General features: G+C 39.2%; 1 protein-coding gene across 3 annotated transcripts; it reads left to right on the plus strand.

Annotated features, from left to right (window-relative positions):
- TBPL1 (TATA-box binding protein like 1) lies at positions 1-14,860 on the plus strand. Of its 3 annotated transcripts, none has more exons than XM_075498776.1 (7): positions 1-224; positions 6,809-6,995; positions 7,633-7,715; positions 8,611-8,674; positions 10,391-10,494; positions 10,596-10,690; positions 13,611-14,860. In XM_075498776.1, exons 2-7 carry the CDS (start codon positions 6,861-6,863, stop codon positions 13,679-13,681), a joined length of 552 nt encoding a protein of 183 aa, XP_075354891.1. In that variant the 5' UTR covers positions 1-224; positions 6,809-6,860; the 3' UTR covers positions 13,682-14,860. The 3 variants fall into 3 exon arrangements, with proteins under 3 accessions (XP_075354891.1, XP_075354892.1, XP_075354893.1); XM_075498777.1 differs by lacking the exon at positions 1-224 and adding an exon at positions 429-446; XM_075498778.1 differs by lacking the exon at positions 1-224 and adding an exon at positions 868-988.
- Positions 14,861-16,573: the final 1,713 nt, after the last annotated feature.

Consider the following 16,573-nt stretch of genomic DNA (forward strand, 5'->3'; position numbering starts at 1 on the left):
CAGCGCGGCCCCCTTCCTCCCCTCCCGCCGCCGTGACTTCCGGCGGCCGCTCTAGCCGGCGCCGCGTCTATGCCCGTGGCGCTGGGGGATGTTTATTGTCGCGGGGAGTGGGCCCAGGACCCGGAACGCCGCCGGGCGCCAGCGGCGGGGCGCCTAGCAACCGGCACCCCGCTCCGCCCCGCCCCGACCGCCGCCGCCCGCCCAGCCAGCCGCCCGCCCGCACGGTAACGGCTGCCGCCCGCCGACGGGCCGCGCTCCTCTTCCTCCTCCTCCTCCTCGCCGCCGCCTCGGGGGGCCGCGGCTCGGCGGGCCCGGCCCGGCGGGACCTGCAGCCCCTGCCCGGGGAGACGCGGCCCCGCCGTCCCCCCGCCCGCCCGCGCGCGCCGGGACGGCCGTTGGGCCCCGCGTGCCCCCCCGCCCCGCTCCCCCGTCCCTTCCCGGCTGAGGTGAGGGAGGCGGCGTGGGGCCTCCCCCCGCTCCTCGCCGCGGCCCTGCCGGCTCCTCCCGCCGCGGTACCGTTCCCCCCCGGGGCGGGCGGTGCGTGGCTGGGGCCGCCGTGTCAGGGAGGGGAAGGGGGCAGAGCATCCTCCAGGGGAAACGGCCCGTTCCCCGGCAGCCGGCGAGGCTTCCCCAAGGGGCGCCGGCTGCCCCGCGCCCGAGTCCTCGAAATAGCGTGCCCGGCCACGGGGGCTTTGTAAGAGCCGCGGCCCCTGCAGCGGCGGCCGGCGCCGCTCCGGGTAACGCAGCGCAGGCATAAGCCAGCGCTGCCGAGAGAGTGGCGGAGACTGGCGTGGCCAGGCCGCCTTCTGCCTGCGCTTTGTTTCTGCTGGGCTTGCCGGAGAAGTTTTTGGCTGGGGTTGAAGGGGAAAAAAAAAATTACTTGTTAAGCAGAGTGTTGCGGCACTGGTATGTGTAGGGCTTTGAGTGAGATTCCCAGCTGTGTGAATAGGAAGAGTACTTCTGTTCCCTCAATCGAGACGCACAAATGGTAAATGTTTGACTGGGAGGGGGATGAGAGGTTTACCTGTTGTGTTAAAATATTTTGTAATGGCAAAACAGATTTCTGTTTTTCTTACAATGTTTTATCAAGTTGGAATGGCCACCTAACCTGTTGGTTCAGATTTTTATCATACTTACGACAGTTTTCCGCATATCATAAAGACCTAAAGGATTGTTCTTCATGCTTGGCATTTGACTATTGCTGGATCTTACAAGGGAAAGATGGCAGAAAATTGGGTGCAAGTGATTCTTGCTTTGTATATGAACAGATCTTTTTGATGAGAAAGATTTGAGGAAAATGGCCTGTTATGAATTATTTAAGAATACACTTCCTGGTCTTGTTCTATAAGCTATTTGGCTTTATTCCTGCAACTGGATTTGTGTTGAAAGACCCCAGGTCCATGGGGATGCAGTAAGCTTATCCAAGAGATTTGACAGCAGGATTGGGCATTTGTGTCCTACTTGCTTATGGTATAGCTGGTACCATCATTCTGTTCATGAGTCTAATTGGACAAATCCTTACTTTGACACTGTTTTTATGCATATTTGGAAATTTTCTCCTCTGAAATATATTTGTTTCAGTTCTGTAGGAAATAGTCATGACTGTGCAAATCTTGAAAGGTGAAATATTAGCTTCAGGGTGGCCGTTTGCTCTAGGGACAATTTAACTTGCCCCTGGAGACAACAGACAAGAAAAGCACACCTCTCTAGCTCCGTGACTGTAACTAAGAAATTTGTTTGGATCAGAGGATTTTCTGTACAGACAGTAGTAGCTATGTTGCTTTCAGTTCTGGGGAGTCATCCACCTACCACTGGGACTGTATCGTATCTAAGAATTCAAGCACATTTCAGAGTCTGTCACCTCCAGCATTTCATATGGACCTGTTTCCTGAGAGGCTGAACACAAATCTTAAAAAATGCACCTTCAGTGGAAGGATGTAATTGACTCCTTGTTCCTGATGGGCTTTATTTTGGACATTCTCTCTTCTCATATGGAAACCTCAAATGGAAATTCCTGTTAGCTTCTTCAAAAATGGTTTTCAAGCAATAGTTTGATGAATGCCTACTGGCACAGTAGTGACAGCTATCCCTTCAGCTGGGCTGTTGGAACTCTTCGTGGGGTCAGTCAGTTGGTGAGCTGCTTTGGAGCAAGGTTAAAAATAACCAGTAGAAGTTGCTTATACTTACGCTGCTGGTGAAAAAGGTGTTTGTTAAACTGTTCTGACATTAACGTAACCATTGTTAGATACCCCCCATCTACTTTTAGAGCTCTGAGTTTCTCGGATCAAAGGTAGGCAAAAGCTTAAAATAATACTTTGTTTATATACCCCATCCCAAGTGCCTTTCCTCTCTCTTTGATGATGATGGTGCGGTTGGTTGGTTTGGTTTGGAACTTTTTGAAGACGGAGAGCACTGGCTTTTTTTAGATTGTAAGATTTCAGTGCAGGGTGTTTGTCTTCATGTGTGTTTATACAGTACCTAAAATAGTATGGCCGTGGTCCTAACTGGGGATGTATGGGTAATGCTTTGTTTAAGAACTTGAGTGCTCATTCCTTCCTCCAAAGTATTTCTTGTTCTGGGAAGCTTCTCTAGTTTCAGTGTAGAATACGTTACTTTACAGTGTCAAATATCCTTGAGTTAGCTTTTGTTGTTGTTTTTATTTTTATGTTCATTATTGTGCTTTACCTATCTACTTTTTTTTCTTCCTCTTTTTTTTCTTCTTAGGGTAATATTCCAGAGGTATCCCTGAAATCTATGTTGAAAAGAAAGAACAAACTTTTAAAATTTCCTTGATAAAATAAAATAATACAGGCTTCTACAGAGATGTTTTTAAGCTTTTTTTCTCTGTCGGGATAGATTGTGTTACGCTGGTACAAGAGAACTTGAAATCAAAGTTGGCTAGTTGCTTGCACTGGAGGAATCTGAATGAAGCACACAATTTAAAATAAATGCTGCACATATAGACAACTAAATGATTTCATTTTCAATTTTAGCCTATCATTAAATTAGCATTAACTGGCAAAACATAATTTTAGAAATGAGATGTAAGCTGCCAAAGTTCTAAGGTTCAAATGAGAAAACCTTTGGGCAAAACTAATCAACAAAACCTAAGCTGAGCTCAATAAAATCAACTTAGGCATTTGCAAATCCAGAAGTGGAGAGAACCAGATGTTTGGTTTCTACTCAGTCCGTCTGTTCTGCAAGTGTAACTGCATAAATATAGAATAGTAACAGGCTTATATGTAAGGCTGTTGCTTGATCTCAAAATGCCTTTGTAAAAGCATGGGAGCATTATTTTCCCCATTTTGCAGATAGGAACCAGAAATGCAGAAATTCAGGTTTTGGGAAATAACATAATGGGTCAGGGCTACGCAGCAGGGATACAGTCATGTGTATCAATAGCACACAAGACGAGAGAAAACTGGGAAAGAGGATGTTGTTTAGGACTCCTGTGTTCCACCTAATCATGCTACTGGAGATATGTATGAATAAGAACATCACCTTCTTTCTTTCCTTTTTTGGTTTTTTTTTTTTTTTTTTTTTTAATTTTTTGAAGAGAACATCGTTACACCTTTTTTCTAAACATGTTCTTCAGATTTTTTTTTTCATATAGTGCATGGATTACTATTTTTTTAAAACATTTAGCTTGCTTCTGTTCACATCCTATGAATTCAGATTTCTTTGAGACTTCCCAAGGAAAGGTAGCAGGATGTCTTTTCTCTAGATTTTTTTTCTTTGTTGTCAGTACAGTGCGAGACATTAAAATGAACACTTAACGCAGAGGTTGTAATAGATTAGGCTCGCTCACTGCTTGGATGGAAGTATCCAAGTCTAGAAACATTTTGGTTTACCCAATATTTCTAAATTATGCCTCAGAAGAGGTTAACATTGTATTTGTGTACTAATGGGAATGGGTGTATTCAAAATTGTTGACACTTAGATTCAGGTTCTCAAAGAACACGGGTAATATTTAGCAGCAGCAAATAAAGAATTTTCTTAATACAAATGAGAAAAACTTGGTAATTAATATTTGAAGGGTTCAATATTTGAGTGAAAAGTTTAACAATGAAGTGCTTCTGTTAGATCAAGTAACCTTAAAGTAGAATAAAGGCAGTTTTCCATATTTTTACACTGTATTCAGATACTGCTTCTATAGCAAATTATGTCCTTTTTTAACTGAATGTCACAAAACGTTGTCTAGAATATTAGCTGGAGCTCAAATTAAATTTCAAATTAAGAAGCTCCTCCCTAAATATCTGTTGTCTTGAACTTTCAGAACATGGATAATGAAAATAGGGGCACATTACTGTAATGTTGTGTAATTTTTCTCCCATTAAAATCTATGCAAGTAGATTGTAATTCTAACCAAGGTGCACCATAACTGCTGAAAACATCCTTACTGACAGCTCCACAGCATATTAATGTTCTCTTTTCCTGTAGTTCCCCTTTTACTGATAGCTCTTTTTCCTTTTAAATTGTAATTCTCCTCTCTTTCAAACACTTTTTCCTTTGTCCTGAATGAGCACGTCTTTTCTCCCTGGGTCTGTTTAAGACAAGCCATCAGTTTTATGAGGACATTATCGTACAGTATTATGGTTTGCTTAGAGGTTAGCAACCTTTCAAGGGTGTTATGCATGATGGTGTTGTTATTTCAGAATGTGGAGATTGAGGATGCCAGTAGAAACTTGCTGATAATTGGGAGACACTCTGATTGGAGGTATCTTGTTTTCCTATACAGCAGTCATTCCTGGGCTCCAGTAAGTGAACTCAGCGAGAGCCAGGAGTTGGAGCCAGGGTGGAAAACAAATGCCTCTCTGAAGATGCCACAGGTTCCAGCTCCTTGCTCTGTGCTGGCCCTGCCTGCATGCCATTCAGAATCTGCACATGTGCTATCTTTGGATCCGGTGCCATAAATTGCTAACCCAATCTGTAGTAGTCCATCAAAACCAGATGGGATAAGTCATTTCTAACTTTAAGGATTCGTATAATTTTTGGTTGGGGAAAAAAAAAAAAGGATCTGAGAATACTAATTAGTTACTGTTTGTTCTCTGCTTCTTTGCCTGCTTTCCCCCCCACCCGCACACATAGCCTTTGGTTTTTCTGGTTTTCTCTCACTGTATCTTCATCTGTTTTCTGTGTTATCACCCGTCTTGCCTTTTTTTATATTGGACAAGCCAACAATTACAGAATAATTCTTTCAGCTGGGAACAAGCTGCACAGTAGAAGCAGCAACCATCACAGCAGTTGACCTAGTACATTATGAACTAGCCTTATAGTTTATTACTTCTGTATTGTCAGTGAGTTGTAGTCAAAGATGCACCTTGAGTGAGTTCTCGATTAGAGACTATGACATGTTTAGGAAGTCGTAGTCAGATGAAAATACTGATAATAACATAAATGTTGTATCTTGAAGATCTCTGATACAGAATGTAAGGCCAAAACATTGGAAGTGATAGAAATGAATTACAATCTGTTATGTCTATTGTTGTTCTTGATGCATAGTCTCCTGCTTCTTCCATGGCAATGACCATATAGAGCATTTCATGTATCTGACTATTTTTCTTTGATTTTGCTCTTTGGTTTCTGTTGTGTTCATTTTGGATTAAATACTACTAAAATTTTAGATGAATACATCAAGGTAATATTGCCTCTATCTCTTAGGCTATTCCCTACTTAAGCTACTTCTCCTGGAGTAAAACTAAGGTTTTTACATTCTTTTACAAAGAAAAATCCTTAATGAACTACAGTATTTTGATATAAGTCCTTTTGACCATATACCAATGTTCCTGCTCTTTTTCCCTCTCCTTTCCCCAAATACTTCACCTGCGATTTATGTGAGATGTTTGCTGTCTTGGCTTTGGTATGCTTAGAGAGGAGATGTCGGGCAGTCTCGGGCTGGGCTGAGCAGTAGCCCAACTCCCCGTTTTATGGTCCTCCTCCCCTGATTGAGATGTGTGTTAGGAGTGTCACCTTCAATGTGCGTGGGCAGACTGGACTCTTCCTGGCTGCCTTAGGTTCACTGTGCGTGCACTGGGCGGCCATCCTGTGCCTTCTCAGTTACTCATGCCTTTCCTCAGAAAGACTTGATTTTACTCTGCACGTACAATACGTTCATTCTATGCGGTTCCTGTGGGCAGTGCAGAAGCGGGTGAGAGGCCATTGTGGCTCAGCCCAGGCTGTTGCTGCTGCCAGGACATTTTGTGTAGTTCATATTATGCTATTATATTGGGAGAGATAGGCCAAGAGTGCTGGATGGAGATGGGAAAGCTGTGGTAGCAGGCTGTCTACAGGCTGCAGTTTGTGTAACCTGTGTTAGTTCAGAGTTATTCAGCAGGCTCATCCATTCCAGCGCAAATGTCAAGCTGTTCAGAATTATCAACTTCAGCAGTCAGAGAAGTGCATTTTCCTGAGGTGTCTAATGACATCCTCAAATGAGCTGAGGAAAGATTATCCACTAGAGCTATGGAAAAAGTTTCAGTAATCTTTACTGTGTCCTAACGTAGTTGGTAAGAGTTGTAACATATTTAACCGACAAGTTTAAATACTTTTTTTATATATGTGTGTGTGTGTATATGTATGTATACAAACTTTATTTCTGTTAAGTCTGGCAACGTGGCTTCAAGCAAGTAACCTCCTATTTTCTAGCATACAGGATGCAGACACCCCCCCTCCCCACACACAGTTAACCTAAATGAGTCAGAGTATAGTCACTTCTGCTTCTTGTCTCATTTAAGGGACGGATGTATACAATGGCGTTAATAGGCAATTTTCTACTGGTATGTTTAATTTTATCATTTTCCTTTCTCAGGATGTGATCTTCATGGTCAGCTGGTGGGAAAACTGAGTTGTAAATCACCCCAATGGATGCGGACAGTGATGTTGCATTGGACATTTTAATCACAAATGTAGTGTGTGTTTTTAGAACAAGATGTCATTTAAACTTGAGAAAGATCGCATTAGAGGGAGCAAATGTGATATACAAGCGTGATGTTGGGGTAAGAGATTCAACATACCTCATTATCTGTTTTTACAAATGTTCCTTAAGCTAAACAGTCTTGTGTCTGCTATCTGTGTATGGTGGATAGAGAAAAACATAGTTTTATTTCTGTATTTCTGTATTGATAGGCATTTAGTCTGTCATACACTAAATGTATAGTAAGGGGAGGGGGTAAATATTGTGTCAGAAGACTGCATCTAGTGAGGTGAATATTGGGTATAAGGTATGTGGTGAGACCTCTTACACCTCAGGGTAATAACATTGACGGTTTTGTCAAGAAAATATATCCTGATAGAGAGTCAGCAGTGTGGGAGTCACTGTAATAAGGAAAAAAATTAGCACAATGCTTGTGGCTTTCAGCTTTTTATTCAGAGGAAAATACCTTCATTTAATCTGTTTTGTGAACACTGAATCACTGGCTGAGATATTCCATGCTTATTTCGCTCTTCTCAGGAGCTGATTTTTTTTTAATTGCTGAACGAGATGAAGGAACAGTTCCAGGCTATCAAAAATAAAGGAAGTATTATTAGTGTAACAGTTGATTTGTCTAACAGTTGATTTTTTTTTTTTTTCCCCCAGTATGAAATTGAACTACCACTAATTCCCAATTCTTCCACTTTTATTTTTCTTTTTAGAAAGTATTAATGAAGCTTAGGAAACCTAGGATTACGGCCACAATTTGGTCCTCAGGAAAAGTTATTTGCACAGGAGCCACAAGGTGAGTTCATGAAGATTCTTTCTCTAGCTGTAAATTCTTGTGTATTTGAAAAGATAATGTTGTAAATGAAGAAGATGGCAAGAGACAGTACTTGCCACTGTTAAGATTCACTCACACTAGATCACATGTAGATCCTTGCCAAGCTGTATATTTGTGAGGAAGTTTTCTTTGTGAGGTGTCTGCCTCAGACTGAGTTGAAATCTTAAGCCTTCTGGGAGAGCAGCAGGGAAAGCTATTTTATGAAGAAAATCCTAGAGATTTCATTTGAGAACTCTTTAAGAATTCTATGTTTTTAGCCAGAACTTGAAACTTGGGAAGGGGTGACCTTTTTTGACGGCTATCTCTTACTATTTCACAAAAACCGGCCTGAATTTAATCAAGTTATACAGTGTTGAGGGACTGGAAAGAAGCAAAAGCAAACTCTCAGTTCAGATACATCTGAGACTCACTAAACTCTTAACAACTGAATTTCTTTAAGATATGTCTGCATTGTGGAGTAAGGATAAGGTACAATAGTAAATTTACATACTTTCTGTGTATGATCTCTGTCTCAAAATGGAAGATGATTGTTCAGGGTGTCAGCTCCAGACTACCCATGATCACATTTGTCTCTCTTAAGAGTACTTAGTATCATGTATGATCAAAATAAGTCTCCAGCTTCAGCTGGAGCCGAGATATTCTTCAAACAGGGCATAAAGAACTCCATTTGAATATCTAATAGTTAAAATGTAATACATACAGTAGGATAAAATGAAGGCTGTCCGTGTGATCGTGGTTCATGTATTACATGATTTAACGGTTCATTTTGTAGTCTGAATAGCTATTGTGGTATGTGTGCACACAAATATATACTCTATTTCTGTTAATGCTAGATTCTTTTCTTTCTTCTTTATAGTGAAGAAGAAGCTAAATTTGGTGCCAGACGATTAGCTCGTAGTCTACAGAAACTAGGTTTTCAGGTAATTCTAATGAAAAAGGACTTGTATGACTCAAGCAACGCTGGTAGTCCATTTTTTAGAAAGAAACAAAAATGAGGGAGCATAACAATTTAGCAGTAAGCATGTTTTCACTCAGATGCCCCTTTTGTGTCAGCATACATTTTCCAGATGCTGGTTAAAGAGAAACTTTTATTTTGTGTATTTGAGTTTCATTTGGCAGCTCAGAGTAGTGCTTCTTCACTGGCTAATGAACAACAAAATTTGTTTAATAAATGAACCACCCAAAGATGTTTCTTGGATAGAATTTACAGTATCTTGAAAGATTTATTTGGAAGAAGTGCTGAAGAGTATAAACCTAACTGTCATTTGAACATAATTTTCCCTCGTTTCTGATGGAATAGCAGATACATGTCCATCTTGTTAAGGGAAGTTTGAGCCTCTTTAAGTGGGGGAAAAAAGTGCTTCTGCACTGTCAGGTTGCATAGCAGGAAATAAGCCAAATAAAATACTTAGGACATGAAACCCCTCTTTTTTTCTGGGTTTGAGTTAACATTACCAGTCAAAAACACCACTTGCATTTCATAGTAAAGGTTGAAAAACAGCAGCGTGAATGACTTAAAATGACATGTTTTAGTACTCTAAAACTTCCTGGTAGTCAGTTTCAGTTTACGGACAGGCAATGAGATAGACACAGTGGCTGTCCTTTGGCAGGGAGAGGCTCCCTTTGATTGTAGTACATAAAGGCAGTGGTGACAGGCTGTCCTGGTAATGCTGCATCAGACCCACGCAAAAGTTAGACACTCTTACTGTTATGAACGCATACATTAGACCCAGCCTCTTAAAGTTGGAATGGAACGTTAAATCAGTGAGGTAAACAGTGCTTCCAGGGTGGATGCACCAAGTTTTATAATAAAGCGAGCAGTTTAAGTGGAATATGTTTTAAAGATTAAATTGATAGTTGACCTTTTATAAGGATAAGTTGCTTCTACTGGTAGTATACTTCTAAAAAGTTTTGACTGAGGAACGGTCAGTTTAAGTTTAGGCAATCTCAGAAAATGAACAAAAGTTTCTTCAGTGATATTGCCAACACTGACTTCTCAGCAGTGCATTTGTTTGTTTAGGAATTGTCTGTTGGCTATTTTATTGTCATCTAAAATGGCTCTGGTACAGAATAACTGAAAGCCAGTACTTTGAGCTGGGTTTCACAAAGTAATGGAGTAAGTAAACAGCTTGCCGTGCTGGCCACTGGAGATTTGAAACAAAACAATTTTCACCTTTTTTCTTATTCTTAGCTTGCATAAAAATGGTGTATAGCAACAAGGCATTCAAGAAGTTTTCAAATTGCATAAGATTCTTGTAACAATGACATTTAAGCTTTTTCTTGGCTTATTTTGATGTTCCATGAGCTATTTAATTGTTTATTTTCACTTTGGAGGTGTTTAGTACAGCAATGAGAGTTGTTTGTGTGCCTCATTCTTAAACTGTACTATAACCATGTAATACAACTGTGAAGTATCTAGTTCAACAGTTACTGTACCATGGAAGGATAAAGTAAGTGATTTCACTCCATTAAGTACTGTTTAGATTCCTATTAGAAATGTATCAATCACAAGGTTTTAGTTTTGAAATCTCATCAAAATATTCTAATTAGTAGTCTTCTAACTTTTTTTGCAACCCATACATCTGCCTCACTGTAAACAGAATTTCTAATGTCTTTTTTCCCTCTCTTTTGAAAAGGTAATTTTCACAGATTTTAAAGTTGTGAATGTTTTAGCAGTGTGCAACATGCCCTTTGAGATCAGATTGCCAGAATTTACGAAGAATAACAGACCTCATGCGAGGTATGGTAGGATTTTAAAGAATTATAGTCTTGGTATATTTCTTAAGCTTTTCTTTTTCAGTTCTAGATCTATCTTTTTTTACCTTTTATTTTGTTTTCTAGTTATGAACCAGAACTTCATCCTGCCGTGTGTTACAGAATAAAAACTCTCAGAGCTACCTTACAGATTTTTTCCACAGGCAGTATCACAGTTACAGGTATTTTGATGTCAAAATAAATATTTAACTTTTTGGGAATATTTAACTTTAGGACCAGTAGGTTTAGGAAAGGAAGACGTTTAAAACAGTCCAAAGATATGTTGAAGGGATTTTGTTTCCCAGTGCTAGCACCTAATTTGTTTTTGAGTGAAAGTGCCAGAAGAGTTGTAGAGAAAGTGTTACTATTGCTAGGCTCAAAAATTACTTTGATTGAATGTACATAGTCTGGTTTTTATAAAAACAAAAGTGAGGTAGGACTTGAGAATGCAGGTATTTATTGTTTGTTTAAATATTTGAATTTTCTTCCTTTTTTTGGTCTTCATAGTGCTGTAAATGACACTGCATGTAGTATTAACATCTCTTTCATAAATACATGTTTCCAAACTGGAGATTTATGGAAATGTATAGGATAGCATAGCATTTTGTCATAACTGAAGTTGACCAATATTTGCAGTTCTTCAGACTTGTGCTCTCTTCTGTTAAAGCTCAACTGAGAGAGAACCACCACCTGAATCACAGGCATCAGTGATTTTTCCCATGTGATCAGAGACGTGTTTGTCTTGGGTCTTGGAGATGCCATGCCATGTTTTTTCCTCTCTCTCCTTAGTTTTCATTTTCCATTCTTTGTTATGCTTGCTTGTGAGGTGTCCACCACCAGCTTCCAGATACGAGAAGTCAGGTTTTTTAGAGAACACCTGTTAAAATGGTACAGAACCAAAAAACATCACTTTATATTACTTTAGTGGGAATTCTGTCTTGCGGTTGCTAGAGCTCAGCTGCTGGTATCAGAAGTTGGGTAGGGATTTTTATTTTCACATCTTAATTCCTCAACAAATACCTAGGCTTTATGAGGAACGTTTCTCACAAGGTATCGGGAGAAGTGTTTTTTAAAGAAGACAAATTCCATCAGATTTGGTAATCTGAAATTATAGGGCTAAAAGTATTTCAAGATTGCAGTATATGTTCTGAACAGAGCAACTGGTCTAGCCAAAACTAGAAACTAAATTTAAAATAAATAAGAAGCTTGAGTATCACTGCAGTAATAAAAGGCTTTCAGCGTATCTTGTCAGCCTCCTAATGAGATTTAGCCTTTCTGTAAGATTATTATTACTCCATATATGGAACAAAATCACTTTCATATTTCCAGAGTTGCCCTTTCAAATATGAAGGCAAATATGGTAAACATCAAAGTTTTACTTCCTTCTTGTTTACTTGTTACAGTGAGTTTGAAATATCTCAGACCTCTGTTGGTTTTGAAGGCTTCTGTTTTACCTAGGCCTTTCTTCTAGGGAATAAAAATGTCCGGTCTTACGCTTCTTGTTCTAAAAATATTTTAAATTACTTTTCAACCTTACTGTACTACCTCTCAGGTGCATTCAGATGAGGTCCCTTTTGACCGTTCATGTTTCTGTAGTACTAGTACTTGTCATGGCACTAACTTAAAGAATTTTATTTGAGATGCATAATTAGAAATGTCATTAAAAAATAGGAAGGTTTTTTTTTAATGGGACAAGTATAAAAAGATTTAGAGTTACTTTGAGAAAAGAAAATGAAAAGAAGTGATATGTAATAGGAAGAAGTATTAATTTTTCTTTCTCCAAAATGAGCTATGAGGGGGTTGTTTTTGGGGTTTTGGTTTGTTTTTTCTTCTCTTATAGTCCCTGCAATGATGATCCAGTTTTTACATCTCTTCAACCCTACAGGGAGTAGCATTTTTTACAAGAATTATTTGCCTACTCATACTCTTGCTTTCTGAAGGCTTTCTCTAGAACTTGCATTTCTATAATAGCAGACAAATTTAAGGAAGGTGCAGTATCCGCTCAGAAGGCAGGTGTCTTTTACCAGGCTTGTTTTAGGTGACTGCTTAACTTGACAAGTTTGAAAATACAGGAAGGATCCTATTCCATTCCATTTTCTTTCTGACTGAGTGTGTAAATTAAAACAATATTTCCAGGATTACTTAAGTAAGTAATTTATAACTTACTTAAATAAGTTATTTATTATTTTTGGGAACCACTTTGAACAGTTCTCTATACTTGGAAGAAACTTTTGAAGTCTAAAGTGAGGTAAAAAAACCCTGAGTGCACAGGCATCAAAGCACGTGAGAAATTGCTGTTTTCATTTATCTGCATCACCAAACTTCTATCCAGGATGAATTTTTTCTGGCATGTTACTGCTCACTTATTTGCAGTCTTAATTGTTCATTGCATAAAATGGTCTGGTACCATTAGAAAGCATCACTAGTTCATTCTTCCTTTTCTTTCCTGAAAGATCAATCATAGATCATGTTAGATAACCTTCAGATGCTTCATCCTGAGACAATAACCATTCCCTGGCTTGCAGGTTTTGTCCTGAGATCAATGGTAGAGCTATTTGCAAAATCCAGACTAGAAAGTAATAGTCTGTAATTTTCAAACATAAAATAATCTTGCTTGAAACATACTTGGGTTAAATCCAGCATTATTTAGCAGTAGTTTTTGTTGGTAGGTTTTTAGAAGAAGGGATAAAAGTGGCTAGGCTTTGAATAATACAAATTCCTAGAAGATTAGCATAAGTAAAAGTATTTCTTTTACCTCTGTCACTCAGCCTCTCCCTTCTTCTTTGGGCTGTTTAAGCCAGTAAATTGAAAAGCACACAAGTGGTTAGGAAATTAAATGACAGTATTATTTATTTGTACTCTAGCCATTGAGCAGTGTAGAACATCTTGCAGATTTCATGTGAGAGTCTTTTGTTGTAAGTAAAAGTGATCAGAGGAACACCTTCTTAAGTTGGGAGAAATGGGGGAGAAATTATTTTTGTCTACAGTATAAAGTTGTAGCTAAAAATATTAAGGTTATTTTAAAGAGACTATTGTTGTTTTAATTTCTGATTCCCTGATTTTTTCTCTTCCTACTGCTTTTTTTTTTTTAACATGTCTCAGGGCCAAACGTAAAGGCTGTTGCCAGTGCTGTGGAACAGATTTACCCATTCGTGTTTGAAAGCAGGAAATAAATTTTATAATTCACCACTTGATGGTTAGGTTCCCTAACCAAGCACCTTTAAAGACTGCTGCACATTGGACTAAAAGCAAAAAGGAAAACTGGACCAACCATAGCAGAGGAATACAGACTCTTTTACTTGCTCTTGGCCACAGTATAAACTCCAGTTCTTTTGGATTTTACTCTTAACAGTGCTGTATTGTAAAAACGGAAGTTTACAAGATATGAAATTGCTGCTTTTAAAAAGACATTCTATTTATTTTTGCAGTAATTTCTGTGTATTCATAAGCAAAGCTGTCACGATGTGCACTACCTTTAAAACTTTTTTTTTTTTTTTAGTTTGAGCTTGTGTTTTATTTGTGAATAGTCTTTTACATTTTTGTATGCTGAATATTGGGCACCAAAGAAGCTGTAAAAGTTATCTTTTTCACCTTATGAATGTGCACAAATAAAAGTTTGGAAAATATTTCTCTTCATACCTGTTCTGTTATATTCCTTTCCCTTTTTTCTATTACAGTTAAAATTGTATAGTTGCAAATTAATTTGAAACAATGTAAGAATAGTCTTTTGCTGATACCTTCTGTTTCTATTTGTAGTATGTGTAAAACTTTGTGTGTGGGTTAGATTGAAATCTATAGTAGTTACGTATGTTTATCCGAGGACGAAATTTGTTTTTTTCCCAGTTCTCTTAACTACATGCCAGACTTCAAGTATTTTCTTGCTGTTACATGAAGAGAAGACATTTCTAAATATAAAGGTCTACGGCAAGTGTTTTCCTATAGATGATGAGGAAATCTTATCAACTAAAGAAGCTACTGTAGAAAAACCAACTGCCTCGTCCACCTACTGGAAAGGAAAAAAGTTACTATGTGAGCTTCGGCTTTCAGGAAAGTGTTATGCTTCAACTCAAGAAGATAGTATGGTCACGCTAATCCATCCCCAGCTTATTGCTGAATGATTAACACAGACCTTTTCTACACTCTTCTTACTGTATAATATTTTAATGACAGGAGCTGCCAACAAGCAATGAAGCTTGATTCTGGCATGTATTATTATTGGTATTAATCTTGGACTTGGAAGCCAGTAGATGTTTCTCTCAGTAAGTGCACATTTGAAGCAGAAGAGAGGTGAATGCTTAAAAGTAACTGCAAATGATACTTTTAAAAAGATACAATAAATATGTATAAATGTATGTATGTCTTTTTTCCCTATCTCACTGAAGAGAAATGTAACACTACTAATGTGTGCTGCAGGTAATATACAGTCTTAGTGGGTGCTAAAAATAGTAAACCATGAGTTGTTACTGTACCAGAAGTTGCAGTTGCGAAAGAAAGGTGGAAGAACATCCTGAAGAAGCCAATGCCTAGCATATTGTATTTAATCTGTCTGAGGGGATGGTATAGAAGTTGGGGCTGTCCGTAGTGACTTCATGCAGGAGTTATGGAAAGGAAGGAATAGTATGGGAAATGCTCAACCAAACTCTTCAGAACAAAAAGAAAGAAGCAACAATTTGCCACAAAGCTTAAGTGATATATTCATAAAAGCCCTTTTAAGCTCAGTGTAGGTAGGAAAGAGAGGATTTATAACCGTGAAATCACGAAGATGAGTTCAACAGTCACAGAATTCATGATATAGAGCAGGGACAGGGATGCTTGCTGTATGCAAGCTTTCCAGTTTGCATAGAAGATAATGTGGACCTCGGCACTCCTGACACTAATGAGGATTTTGTGAAAAGTCAGAGAGCAATGGACAAACCACCATTAGGGAACACTAGTGTATTACGATTTAAAAAAGAAAAAGGAGAAGGTATTTGAACAATGAACAAAATTGTAATGGGTTTTCCAGGAACAAAGTGTAGTCCTAAACTGATGAATGAGGATTTGGCCGTTATAACTACACTAGCTGTCTTAGATGAGGCTTGCCTCTTTTTCTTTTGGATCAAATTACAAAGCACTTGAGTGCTACCAGTGAAATTCTGGAGCTTTTGTCAAGCATATGTGTCTCCTAAATTTATCTATGGAGAAAGAAGAACGTTATGCTTTTTTCTTAGCACTGTCACATAGTATGAGATCTGCCTGTTAGAACAAAAATGAAAGGTAATTATAAGCTGCAATGTATTAAAATGGGAGCTGTTTCCTTTGAAGTGCTGCTTAGATCCATGCTAGCAGTTTGAGTCCTTCGTAGCAATCCATAAGGGAGCTGAAAAGCACACTACTAAACTTGCAGGGTAGTATTGAGAAAGAGACTAATAGCAACAAAAAGATTCCTTGAAATGTGTGCTGACCTATCCTTCTGGCTTTAAGGGAGCTTCAAACTGTTTGTGACAGATACGCTTTAAAACCTCTGAGGATGAAGGGCAGTTGGCAGCGTAGGCTTATGCTCAGGGATACCACTCTATTTCCCATCACTGCTCTAAATCAGTAGGTTCCCCGCCTCAGTGTGGAACTTCTACACTGCTGCTTTCTACATGCATGCATATGCACACGCACCCCTTCCCCATCTTCACGAGTTAGTCTTTGTTTCTTTTGTGCTGCCTCCGCCTAGGCTCTCCCTGTCGACTCCTGCAGTCGTGATGTGGACCCTAGGCCAGACAGCATGCCCCGGCATGCTAGCTCTCGCCTCCAGGGTGAGGAGCAGTGCTTTGGATTAAATTTACCTGTCAATCAATCATCTCTTCCTCAATGGCCATGTTTTCTAGAGCACTGTTCACCTGTCTCTGGATTCTCAAGGTGGATCCCGTAAAAAACTCTGCACAGGGCTCAGCTGTGCCGCTAGCAGCACCATAAAAAGTTTATTTCACATTCCTTGGAGAGAAGGTTTAGTTCTATTTATACAACCTACTAAGAGCTCCTTTTTGCAGTAGAACGATAAGTCTGACTCATTGCTAGCTTGTGAGTTGTCATAG

The sequence above is a fragment of the Mycteria americana genome, chromosome 3 (assembly GCF_035582795.1).
Source record: "Mycteria americana isolate JAX WOST 10 ecotype Jacksonville Zoo and Gardens chromosome 3, USCA_MyAme_1.0, whole genome shotgun sequence".
Taxonomy (NCBI): Eukaryota; Metazoa; Chordata; class Aves; order Ciconiiformes; family Ciconiidae; genus Mycteria; species Mycteria americana.

Bases quoted from the DNA above. Each gene is read 5' to 3' on its own strand.
- TBPL1 (XM_075498776.1), top strand. From the start codon at position 6,861: ATGGATGCGGACAGTGATGTTGCATTGGACATTTTAATCACAAATGTA. The intron at 7,716-8,610 runs GTGAGTTCATGA...TCTTCTTTATAG, and splicing joins ATTTGCACAGGAGCCACAAG to TGAAGAAGAAGCTAAATTTG. The intron at 10,691-13,610 runs GTATTTTGATGT...AACATGTCTCAG, and splicing joins AGGCAGTATCACAGTTACAG to GGCCAAACGTAAAGGCTGTT.